We start from the raw sequence: 12,843 nt of genomic DNA, 5'->3' as shown, positions 1-12,843 counted from the left end.
TGTAGCCTTATATGATTTACTCATGAAAGTGGGCCACTTTCATGAGTAAATCATTATAAGGCCCTTATAATGATTTTACCTCATGAAAGTGGGCCACTTTCATGGAATAATCACTATATTAAGTTTTTACTATTTCTTTTCCATATTTGGGAGGGAACTTAGAAAGACGAGGAGCATATTTCTCACCTGTTTTGGCTTCCAGTCATTGGCTTCCTGTTAAATCCAGGAATTGAATCAAATCCTGCTCCTCACATCAAGGTCTAAAATAATCAGGTCCCCCATCTTGATCTTAATAACCTTGTAGTACCAATTCACCCCTATTAGAGCACTTCGCTCTCGCTCTGGCAGGACCTACTTGTTGTTCCTTGAGTATTTAAAAAAGTAGAAATGGGAGGGAGAGCCTTCAGTTTTCAGGCCCCTCTTCTGTGGAAACAGTCACTTCCAGTTTGGGATTCGGGAGACAGACACTATCTCTCACTGTCAAAGAATTAGGGGCTTTAAAACTTCCTGTTTTACTAAAAGCATATGTTAGGGCATTGACCAGGGTGACCCTGGAATCCTCCCTTAGGTTTATGCTGCAATAGACGTAGGCTGCCGGGGATTCCATGATGCATTGAGTTTTTCCTTTCCAGTCACCTTTCTCACTCACTATGTATTAAAAGGAACCTCCTCTGCAATTGAATCATAATCTGTTATTAACCTCTGTATCCTCTTCCACAGCATGTCTTTATCCTGTCTTCCTTCTCGCACCCCAAACCGGGTCGCTAGCAGAATGGCCCGCCCCTCCTGATGGCCTGGGTCTACCGGAGCTTTCTTCCTGGTAAAGGGAGTTTTTTCCTTCCATTGTCAGCAAAAAATGCTTGCTCATAGGGGGTCATATGATTGTTTGGGTTTTTCTCTGTATCTACTGTACAATATAAAGCGCCTTGAAGATGACTTTTGTTGTGATTTTGGCGTTATATAAATAAAATTGAATTGAATCTATGTGAATATAACAGAAATACTAATATTGAATATTATTGTAAGATCGACAGCGCACAGTGTGTTTTGAGGTAGGGAGCCAAAAAGGATGTAGTTTGTTGTGTGAGCACCCGTGTGGACACCTGTGAGCATGAGCCGCGCTTGTATTTAAAAGGTTCCTTCTGTAATGATCTGCTAGAGCAGACCTTCCCAAAGTGTGGGGCCCGCCAGCTGGATACAATAACATCAGGCGGATTCTGCCACGATTGTTTCCCTTGGTTCAATCACGGACAACCGTATCCCACAGCTGTTTATGGTTTTTAAACCCCATTTTGCAGCAGAGAGGCATTTTTTGAAAAATGTATTGACGCAATGTTGAATATTATTACACAGGACAAAAACAAACTACACGTAAATAATCACACTGTACGCCTCTGAATTTTTAAATGGAGGGACATTAACTGCGTGTCTATGTAAGCGTGTAAAACCTGCAGATAGTCAGATTAACAGTATTTCATCTCTATCTGCCATTCTGCAATTCAGCACGTAGAAAAAGTAAAAAACAAAGCACAGCGTGACGTGAAAAAAGGCACATACCTTTGACGTTGCATGACAAACTCTGTATTCCTCGTGCACACGTAAACGCGAAAAATGAGTTTTAAAAATCTCAGTTTTTGGTGATTCGAAACGCCGTTTACATGTGGACGAAACAGCTGCGTTTTCAAAAATACCCGTGTAGGTGTGAACATAGCGTATAAGAGTTAGTAGTTTATTTTATTACTACCTGTAATTTATTGCAGATTACTTGTATTTGCTTAATTGTTTATTAAATGTTTGAGGTGTGAAATAAACCGCAATGGAGCAAAATATGGGTGTGTGTGGTTGGAGGATGTGTTTGTGCGTGCAGGCTTAAATACGCTGAGGGATAACAAGGGAAATCAGGCATAGGAGAAGAGCACAGCTGGGAGTAATTGGGCAGGAGAAGCAAAACCGATTACACTGACGTAAGACACGGACGTTCAGAGTAAGACAGGAAACACACCAACTGAACTCACAGACACAGACTCAGAGACACGGGCTTCACACTGACTTGGAAGCAGGGAAGATAGAGACAAGAGTGACACAGGATAAGTACAGAGTACACATGGGAACAGAGACTAAATACAGGCTAAGATAAATACTAAGGGAGGAAGAAATCACTAAGAACTAATGAAAACCCAAAACTACGGACAACAATAGTCAAGAAATATAATTACAAGGGCTGAAACACATATACTGGTTCGGAGACCCAGTACCGTGACAAGGTATCTATATAAGCATATACTGTAGTCTATAGCACAAAGGAGTATTAGGTTATTACTTACACATTGGTGAGTTGTCCTGTAGCAGCTGATGAAATGAAAGAAATTAGCATGCTGTGTGTGCAACAGCGCGACAAAAACGTTACCTGTTCTTTTTAACTGCACAAGTAGTGCTGGGTCGTAGCTGCTAACTAACTGGGTAAGTAACTGCCTCATGCCACTGTAGCTCTGTCCACTGTTTTAGGGAACATATTTCATTTGAAAGTAAGTTACAGGGCTTTTCCTACCTTTTTGGGGGGCTTTGGTGTGGTGGAGGTGTGGTCTTTGGCCTGCTGCAGAGGAGGGGTGGTGCAGTGAGCTCACAGGGCAGAGCTGTACCTTAATAGCTAGCACGCTAATCATAAATATATTGAAGATAGGGTTGCCAACCGTCCCTTAAAATACGGAATCGTCCCGTATTTCGAAACAAAAGTACACGTCCTGTATTGAGCTAATAAGGGACGCACTTTGTCCCGTAATACAGTGAGAATCAAAAGTAGTCTATAAATGTTAATGGAATTAATGCTTTGTTTGAAAACATAATTCCCAGCCCCTCTCCTGCTTTGTGACCAATGAGCTGACAGCACACTTATGACAATTCAAGTATGACAATTCAGATTACCGCTCATCTCATTGGTCGAGGAAAGGTCGCTTATGGAGAAAATACCGGAAGACAACAGATGACCACAACAAGAAGCATGGCCAACAGGGAAACAAACGCCGACACTGCGGTGCAAGTCTCGGACGACAGTACACCTAATGCTGGGCAGACACTGTGCGATTTTTTCAGTCACGTTATTCAGCTCCTGCTCAAACTGCAGGATTGACTCACAGGGGTTAGAAGTTGGTAGGTCACGATGCAGGGTCTCACACTATACGGCCCGATGCTCTGATGCGACCTGAGCGCGCACACTGTGCGTCCATAAAATGAAGGTTATAACAGAAAATCTGTCGCGCTCTCTCTCTCTCTCTCTCCGTCTTACACTCACACAGACACACACACCACCACCATCAACTTTGCTAAATTGCTAATGAAAAACATTGATCGGGCAGCTGTGACTGAGCAGCATGTAAATCCAACTATTTTCACGGTTGTGTGCCTCCATCGCTTGTGTCCAGATCACACGCTGCACAGCCGTGCTGCTCCATCTTTTACACCAACCTTTACGTGTTTGCGCGTGAGCAGTGTGAGCGGCTGTGGTGACACCCTCACGAGCGATTGATGATCGGGAGCTGGTCGTGAGGTGTTAATCACTTCTCGTTACCCCACGTATACTACACGACGCACGATGAAGGCCAAAATCGGTCCGATCACTCAAAAATCGGCTCAAAATGGGCCTAAAACCGCACAGTGTAAGCCCAGCATTAGAGCAGCAATGTTTGTTCCCCTCAGAGAAAGGGAAGAATGGGAAAAGGAAAACACCTGGCTGGAAAAAGTTAATATGGGAATGTGCAGTGAATATCAGCGCTATGTGGCCAGAAGTGTGATAATATAATTTATTTTGTGTAATAAACAACTGCAAGGATAGATGATTACAACAAATAGATGACTAATACATAAAAGTAATACATAGATGAATAATGATGATGAGTTAAGATGCGTAATCATGGGAACAAGTGGGTTTACAAACAGGAGCAGCTGATTAGCATTAGAAAAGCTGAAATAACACCTCAACTGAAGCCAATTGTATTAAATGCACTAAATGTGCACTGTTACAAGAATGTTTTTCTTTCTATTATTTTCTATTATTTTAAGTTAAGCAGGACAGAGTTCTTTTAAAGAAAGATTTACTTATATTCTCAAAAGTTAAGCATGACAGGCTTCTGTTTAAGAAGGAGACCTGTTTTATTGTGTTAATGTTGTCATTTTGAGCTAAAAATAAATGGCTAAATGATCATTTGTTTCACATGTGTTCATATCACAAAGAATACACATCTACTTAAATCAAATTCAAGTCAAATGGTTAAAAAAATAATTTCACACACAAAAAAAGAGCTAGAAAATTCACCACACTGGGAAGGGTGAAGACAACTGGGTCGCCCGGCCCTGGCCACGAGGTGTCCCTTATTTATTTTTCAGGGAGTTGGCAACCCTAATTGAAGATATATTGAAGATTTGGTTACTTTTGACCAAGAGGCTGCTTCCAGTGCTGAAAAACTAAGCAGACACTGAACAGTCTCAATAGAGACATACTTTTAAAGCCACTTTATCTGATTGACATGTTGAACTAAGGAGCTCATTTTCCCCGGAAGTTATTGGAAGGTATTTTACATGCTACAGATGTATCCAACTCTGCTGAAACTCAAATGAATGAGTAATAAATCATCTTGGGCAAGTCATGAAAGCTAACAGTGTATAATATCAGTGAAACTGAAACAATAACACACTCCAACAATTCAGTGTGAAAGTAATATATAAAGTAATACAGAATTCTCACATTTTCACATGTTTGGGAACGGACCATTACCTAATTGTAAAAAATAAAAAATAGTCAGCAGCTTTAAAAAATCCTGCATATTCCTATTAAATAAAATTAATATTTTGTAAGTTACAAGTTTCACCAAAATCAGTGACCCAGCTGCTTGTCCCACTGTGGAAAGTGCTGCTTTCTCAGGCTAAGCAGATTGGCTGAAAGTAGTCTGTGAAAGTCACAGGAGCTGACAGCTTCACAAGACAAATGTCATTCTCGTACGTGATGTTGTTGAATGCAGGATGCCAGATTAAATCTTCCACTGTCTGAGACACTTTGTTAGAGCTTATATTTGACCCGCTGTAGCAGCCCAGGTCAGGTTGCTAAATTTAAAAAAAAATGTTGCTTAATATCGTAGTTCAAAGCAGATACTCATAAACGTTCATGTGATATTGATAATGTGCACTTTGTGATTGAAGGCACATCATGTGCTTCATGAGATAAAGATCAAACATAATGGTCTTCATACTATCACTTGGTCTGATGAAAAAATGCATTCACTGTGATGTTGTGTAGCCAGTTGGACCACATTTCTACACAAAGCTCCTCAACGGACTGTAGTCTTTAAAACTATGATTCAGAAATGATTGTTTTTGCTATTGTTGATGTTGTTTTGTTTTTTAAAGCAGGTTTGCTTTTGTTTTATTGTCAGTAGTATTGCCAACTTGTATTTGATAGTCATGGTCCCAGCACTTCCTGGGGTCCACTCCCCAATCTTAATTTCGTGTATTGCTCTCTCTTTTCTGGGGTAGTTATGGGCTGGCTGTTCTCGCTGCATGGACCTGCCTGCTGCTAGAGATTCTAGTTTTTCCAGCTAATTAAGGACTGGATCAGCAGATACTCATAAACGTTCATGTGATATTGATAATGTACACTTCGTGATTGAAGGCACTCCATGTGCATGACTCGTAAACCATTTGTAGCTTCATGAGATTGTTGTGGAAGTTTTCCATTTAAATAAAGCCTGCAGACGAACGGTGAGCGGTAGCTAACATTCTTTAATCAAAACACACAAACAACAGACAACCAAGCTTGATGAAGTCCCTGCATGACCGCGGGGCAGACGGTCAACAGAGTCTCCCTGAGCCTAACATGGCTCTCAGTTAAATACCTTCTTCAGGAACAAAAGGCAGTACACAGCTGTTTCACACCTTAAGGTTCACACTCCCTTGCTACCTCCCAGAGTCCTCGAAGAGACAAAAGTTTCTTCCTGTGGAGTGGTCTGCTTCCCCCAACTTCCTTACTACACCCCCACCATTTATCTTACTGTATGAGTGTGAGACTTGTTAAAATCCAGTGGCACCAAGGCATTATACAATAAAATAATGTGATTAATACATAAGTAAAAGAAATTCCTATACAATCCCACCCTTTGATTCTTAAATCAAGAATCACATTAATACCAGAATTTCTTTCCTGACATTCTGTATATCACATCAACATTATTGTTCACTTAAAGGAGTTTCACACTGTGTATCCTCACTTCACTGTTCTCTCACCACCCTTTGTTCATCTTTAATCACCCCCACAATCTAAGCTGTCACATGCAAATGGAAACAACAATGACACAGAGGAAAGGCCTTCTCCAGAGTGTCAAAATACTTTGCATGGCAAAGTGAAACAGCATTAGGTGGTCATTCCCAGTCACAGTCATGGCTCCTGGTGTCTGTGCCATCTACAGAGTCATAATTCCAATGCTGGTCTCCCTCTGCGCTGTCACCTTTGGAGCTTGGCACGCTCTCTTCACATTTCTGTTCCAACGCGGCTGTAGATGAGGAGCAGAGCATTTTGTACACTCCTGTAGTCTTCCTCAACATCAACGTAGAAACTCTTTCATTTTATTTTAAGATTTTGCTGTTCTCCTCATGACAATCTTTTGGAAGCCCAGTGGTGCAGCCCACTGTCGTTTGTCAGTTGTCCTGGAGATGGTTCCTGCTTCTCACTGGTCCTCTTGAAGCCTTCTCTCCCAGTCATGGTCTGCATTTGCACCTCAGTCAATCCTTCCGTATCCCTCATGTCACGGTCCCTGCAATTTAAAAATGAAAGCTCCCCGGAAAACCCTCTTTTTCCCTATGTCAGCTTATTAGGAAGTTGGGGGTGAAACATTAGCCAGCGGTGTGTCCTGCTGTAAATCATGTGATTAGATCCGACGATTAACCCTCTGCTGTGGAAAAAGTGATATAGATGTTAGCGCAGCGCATCTGTATGCACACTTTCTCACAGTGAACTCTGCACTGTAAACAATACAAGGTCATGAATAACACACTGCTGGTAAATTCACAAAGACACTGAAAGTGGCAATTAAAAGGTTAAGTCAGCACGGCCCAAAAGCTCATGCAACCTGTTGCTGTCACCTTTCTGCTCCTATAAAAAGAAACATACATACATACATCCACCCTTTTGTCACTCTGGGTGGAGGTGCAGTCAGTCAAGCTTTTTGTCAGTCCAGTCAGTCCCCATTTTTTATTTGCTGACAGTAGAACCTCTCGTGACACAATAAGTTTCTACTGCCAGCAATGACGTCATTTCAAAAAACAAAAAAAGAATTTAGACTGGATTACCTCGCTGAATCCTTTTTGACAGGGACTTGTTTTCTGATTGTCCCAAATAAGTGGCTTTCTCCCGAGCCCATTTTCATTTTGGAGAAGCTCACTTGCGATTGTTCAACATGTTGTGTAGCGCTTTCGATTCCGATCTTGCAGCCCTGCTTGAAAAAGAGAAAATTGCCAAACAAAAAATCTCAGTGCACTGTTAAAAATCAAAAAATATGAAGGCCTCTTTTTAGAAGTTGTCTAAGCATACTCTCTTAGAATGATAGATCAAAACTGGCAGGTTCAAAGTGGTACCAAAGGAAAATGCATCAGTAAATCTCCAAAACTTTCATCCACCAGTCACATACCTCACACAACGACAATATTCTATCAGATTTTCTATCAGAGTTTTTGTTTTCCCCCATGTACCCAGATGTGTGTCATGATAAGACCTCCCCCACACAGAAACAAGAAACTATTAGTCTCCACTCATCTGACCCCCTGCAGCATTCTGTTCACCCCTGCTATGATTCAATCATCCTTCCCCAAAAATAATACTAGTTCACTAGTCTATGTATCACTTCTTAACCTGCTAAGTGAACCGGACAAGATAATGGTAACAGAAATGCATGCTTAATACTGTTTGATCTTCATGAGCTTCATTGCATGTGTGTATGTGTTAGTAGGATTAATGCATTTTTCTGTTTGTGTAATTTTTGTGTACCTCTCCTCTTTGCGGTGCTCCAGACACTTTTCAATTCTCCACACAAGGCAGTCATTTTTTCTTCCCAGTTTCCTAAACTCAAATTTCATTCCCACACTAAAACAGCCTTCCTCCATGTCCTCCCCTGCTCCTTCCACTGTGGTCTCATCTCATCTCCCCCCCCTTAAGGCAGTCCAGTGAGAGTCAGTTGTCTTTCAGCTTTGTCCTGTTTTCCACTGTCTCATCTTGCCATTTTGCTCCAAAAGTGGCAAATGTGCAACTCAGGCAGTCCTTTCAAAGTCCATTCACACACAGTGAAGTTGCAGCTCGTTGGAAATGCACATCCATCCATCCAGTCATGATGATGCCATTTTTCTCCTTGCTGCCGCTGTCTTGCACAGCTGCTGCTGCTGGACCTTTTCTTCACTGCTCAGGATGCTGCTGTAAGCTCTTGATATCCATCTCGTTGTTCTGGAACTGCATTTCTTGTCTTCAGGGAGAGATTCTTGGAGCTTGTGTTCTCAGGGTGACAAACACATGGAAGTTAAGCTATAATTTTCTTCTGACTGCGGCACGTGGAAAATTGATCCGGGTCTGCTCTTCACCTGTGACACACTGAGACATTTTGATCATTCTTATCACTGCTTAAAACAACACATCTCCTCTCTCTGATTCTGAACTCCCCTTTCTTAAAAACCCAGAGAGATTGTAGTTGTTCTACATTGAAAAACACTAAACCCTCTTCCTATTTTTTTTTCTTTTTTGCTTATTTTCATCAACAAGTCTGCTAAAAAAGACCTTTTTATGTGTGTCCACCCTAGGGGAGCTGGTGGCCTGCAGTACCACCCTCTCCCTCTAGTTGGAAACAACTTTTACACACATTTCTACACTCCTCTCTTCTTTTTGTTCCCCATTTTCAACATTTTTTAACCCCATTTTTTCTGTTTTTACACACACATCAACTTTTCCCACACAACCATTCTCTGCAATCTTACACACCACACATTTACTCAGTTTTTACCATACTGTCAGATATTGAGTTTTATATCTGGCCGCTGGGTGAAACGTCCGCTGCTACTGGATCTAGATCCCATATTTACATTCAGAGCGTCCCCTGCAATGGCCTTCTTCCCTTCTCGGCAGAAAAGTGCTAAAATACCATCACTCCACACACTGTATTGTGCAGACGTGATTATCAACGGTGGACTCAAACCACCGTTCCCTGTGATGGACCGGTGTTTTTGCAATTACTTTCTGGCAGACGACTGCTTTTCTTTTGCACAACACCGGAACCGAACACAAGCCTGGGGACTCGAACCCCAGGATTTTCCTTATGGAGACTTGAACTCCGGAGCAGCAGGCACTTCACGGCTCGGCCAGACAAAAAACTCCTCATGACTGTATACAAGTTAGCTACAACTCACCCATCTGCAGCAGTCCCCTCAAAATTTATGGTCCCCGGTGGTGGCTGAAACACACGGCTCCGTGACATCTCCATTTCCTTTGCTTCAACAGCCGGTAGGACAAAGGTACCTTTTCCTCAGGGGTGATCAGCCCGTCCACGGAACCGTTGTTCAGCAACCACACGGACCATCCTGTTCGTGACACCATTTTGTTGTGGAAGTTTTCCATTTAAATAAAGCCTGCAGATGAGCGGTGAGCGGTAGCTAACAATCTTTAATCAAAACACACAAACAACAGACAACCAAGCTTGATGAAGTCCCTGCATGACCGCGGGGCAGACGGTCAACAGAGTCTCCCTGAGCCTAGCATGGCTCTCAGTTAAATACCTTCTTCAGGAACAAAAGGCAGTACACAGCGTTAAGGTTCACACTCCCTTGCTACCTCCCAGAGTCCTCGAGAGACGAAAGTTTCTTCCTGTGGAGTGGTCTGCTTCCCCCAACTTCCTTACTACACCCCCACCATTTATCTTACTGTACGAGTGTGAGACTTGTTAAAATCCAGTGGCACCAAGGTATTATACAATAAAATAATGTGATTAATACATAAGTAAAAGAAATTCCTATACAAGATAAAGATCAAACATAATGGTCTTCATACTATCACTTGGTCTGGTGAAAGAATGCATTCACTGTGATGTTGTGTAGCCAGCTGGACCACATTTCTACACAAAGTTCCTCAACAGACTGTAGTGTTTAAAGCTACAATTCAGCAATGATTGTTTTTACTATTGTTGCTGTTGTTTTTTATGCAGGTTTGTTTTTGTTTTATTGTCAGTAGTATTGGCAACTTGTATTGAATAGTCATGGTCCCAGCACTTCCTGGGGTCCACTCCCCAATCTTAGTTTCGTGTATTGCTCTCTCTCATCCCAGGTACTTGTGAGCTGGCTGTTCTCGCTGCATGGACCTGCCTGCTGCTAGAGATTCTAGTTTTTCCAGCCACTTAAGGACTGGATGATGAAAAGAGGATGAACGAGCATCACTGACATTAAAACATGACATTAAAATGTCTTTTAAGAGCGCCCTGGTCATGAGAGCAGCAGAAATATAAGCAACAATTATAACAGTTTTGCAAAGATACTTTATTTGGCCAAAAATGACTGGGTGGAGTCATAAAAGACACTTGCAAATGCATAATTGCTCTATTTTATATATGAGCTCTTCATAAATCCTGTTCACTGCAGTTTATTTACCACTATGAGCAAAGATAATACACATAATGAAATTATAGTAATCCATTGGCCAATGGTTGATACGCCAGAAAACCCTGCATGGCAATACCCCCACCTCCCCACCCACCCCAGAAAAATCACATACAAGCCCCCACCTCATGTTGCACCCTAGACTGGGGGTACAGGAGAGCAAGGGTTAAAAAAGGGTGATAGGGTTGAAGGTTCAGTACACTAATCATACCAAAACTGAAAGCATAACCTCCAGAGTTACACAAGGTCAAAACAACAAGCAAAACAAGTTATTCCACAGTAGTGCTACCTAAACCCTACGAGAAACAAAAGCCAAACAAAAGGCAAGCGCTACCCTCATACTAAGATGAATAGGCAGTTTACCCCTTGTGCGTCAGACACACACACACACACACACAGGGTTAAACAATAAAGGGTTTGCTGCTGCTGCCAGTTGCTGCAAGAGGAATGGCTGCTGGAGGCAGTTTTTTTAAATGGAAAATCAGTAGCTGTCATATCAAAACAAGTCCAAAACAGCTCACCCAGTCCAACCAGGGACCAGCCGAGACTCTTAATTATGAGGTGCCGTAAGGGACATTATTACTGAAACGCTCTCACACACACTACTGAAACGCTCTCACACACACTACTGAAACGCTCTCACACACACTACTGAAATTTTATCTCTCACACACACTACTGAAACGCTCTCACACACACTACTGAAACGCTCTCACACACACTACTGAAAACCAAGAAGATTTCAATTGAACAGGAAGGTATTTTAGCTGCACAGGAAGGTGAGGAAAAACAAATAACACATTAATGCACAGCTAACACCGCGGTGACGTCCACAACAGTCTGTTAGAGGTATAATTGAAAAATCTTTTGCCTTCATCAGTGACTATCCAAACATTGTTGTAGGGTAGCAGCCTATTGCAACAAGTCGGGGCATCCTGGCTATGCTAGCTGCCCGTATAATCTGGAAAGACTGTGTCTGACAGTACCTCATCTACAATTAAATTACATCGGATCTTTGTCATTTTTTACATACATTCTTTGTTGTTTGAGGTGAGAACCAATGAAGAAGATGTTGAAAGATTTTTTTACTTGTGCTCTGCAATGTATTGGGGCACTCCAAAATGAAAATTCGGACAATATCAGACAAGAGCAGCTTTATAGAGAGCTAGATGATCATACACGAACTCTATCAGAATTTCTTGCTGCTGTATCTCGATATGATCCCAATAATAGGGTTGCCACCAACCTACTAGGATCCTTGTATAGATGCTTTTGCAGCTTGCTACATGAATATGATGCTAGACAGAGATCTGCTTATGTGACCCACAGATTGTTACCCCCAACCACCTTGAGTGGTCATCCAGGTCGGCCACGATACACTATATCTGCTGAACAGATTTCTCACTTTGTTTCCATTGGTATGACATGGCAGAGAATTGCATCATGCTTTGGAATAAGTCGAAGAACCCTGTACAGACACAGACAAACTTTGGGAGTTGAGCCATTAAGCTATGTGGACATTTCAAATCAAGAACTGAATGGCCTTGTGACGGATATCCTACAGAACACTCCAAATGCAGGGGAAGTATACATTCTTGGACGTCTGAGATCTCGTGGCTTAAGAGTTCAACGTTGGAGGGTCAGACAAAGTCTACAGGAAGTGGATCCTATTGGACGTGCATTTAGACGTTGTCATGCAATAAGGCGAAGGATCTATAGTGTTCAGGCCCCCAACCACTTATGGTAAGTTCACTGTTTTGAAACAAATGGTCAGGTCTTGTGTTTAAAAGTATTAACACAATACATCAAAATTAATGGTCCTTCATTCAAAACATTACTGAAGTTAATCTATATGATCAGCATAAGATAATAATAATAAAAAATAACAATAACCAAAAAAACTGAAATTGATATAAGTATGTTAAATATTTGGGGGATTCATAGTACATCAATTTAGATGTTGTCTAATGTATATACTGTTGAGTTGTTTAATCCTTTATTTTACATCACAATTTTAATCTCTAACATCAATTGTGCCAGGTAAACGTAGTGTGGAAAAAGACATTTTATGCCACTGTGTGTATGTGTGTGCACGTGTAAGCACGTGTGTGTGTGAGAGAGAGAGGTGTGGTGTTGTTGAAGTAAATGTACAAAATGAAACCTCTAGTTTTTGTT

At 41.6% G+C, this 12,843-nt stretch overlaps 1 protein-coding gene across 1 annotated transcript in view; it reads right to left on the bottom strand.

Moving 5' to 3' along the window:
- The window catches only part of LOC120721907 (serine protease 48-like), a 15,481-nt gene extending 5,865 nt beyond the window's left edge, over window positions 1-9,616 (bottom strand). The window contains exon 1 of the mRNA XM_040012548.1: window positions 9,539-9,616. Within this exon, the coding sequence (XP_039868482.1) occupies window positions 9,539-9,616 (78 nt within the window). The remainder of the gene's footprint in view (window positions 1-9,538) is intronic.
- Between the last annotated feature and the right edge of the window lie 3,227 nt (window positions 9,617-12,843).

The sequence above is a fragment of the Simochromis diagramma genome, unplaced genomic scaffold, assembly GCF_900408965.1.
Source record: "Simochromis diagramma unplaced genomic scaffold, fSimDia1.1 OVJJ01000612.1, whole genome shotgun sequence".
Classification (NCBI taxonomy): domain Eukaryota; kingdom Metazoa; phylum Chordata; class Actinopteri; order Cichliformes; family Cichlidae; genus Simochromis; species Simochromis diagramma.
The sequence above is the reverse complement of the archived record's forward strand: the minus strand, read 5'-3'. Positions and strand labels throughout refer to the sequence as shown.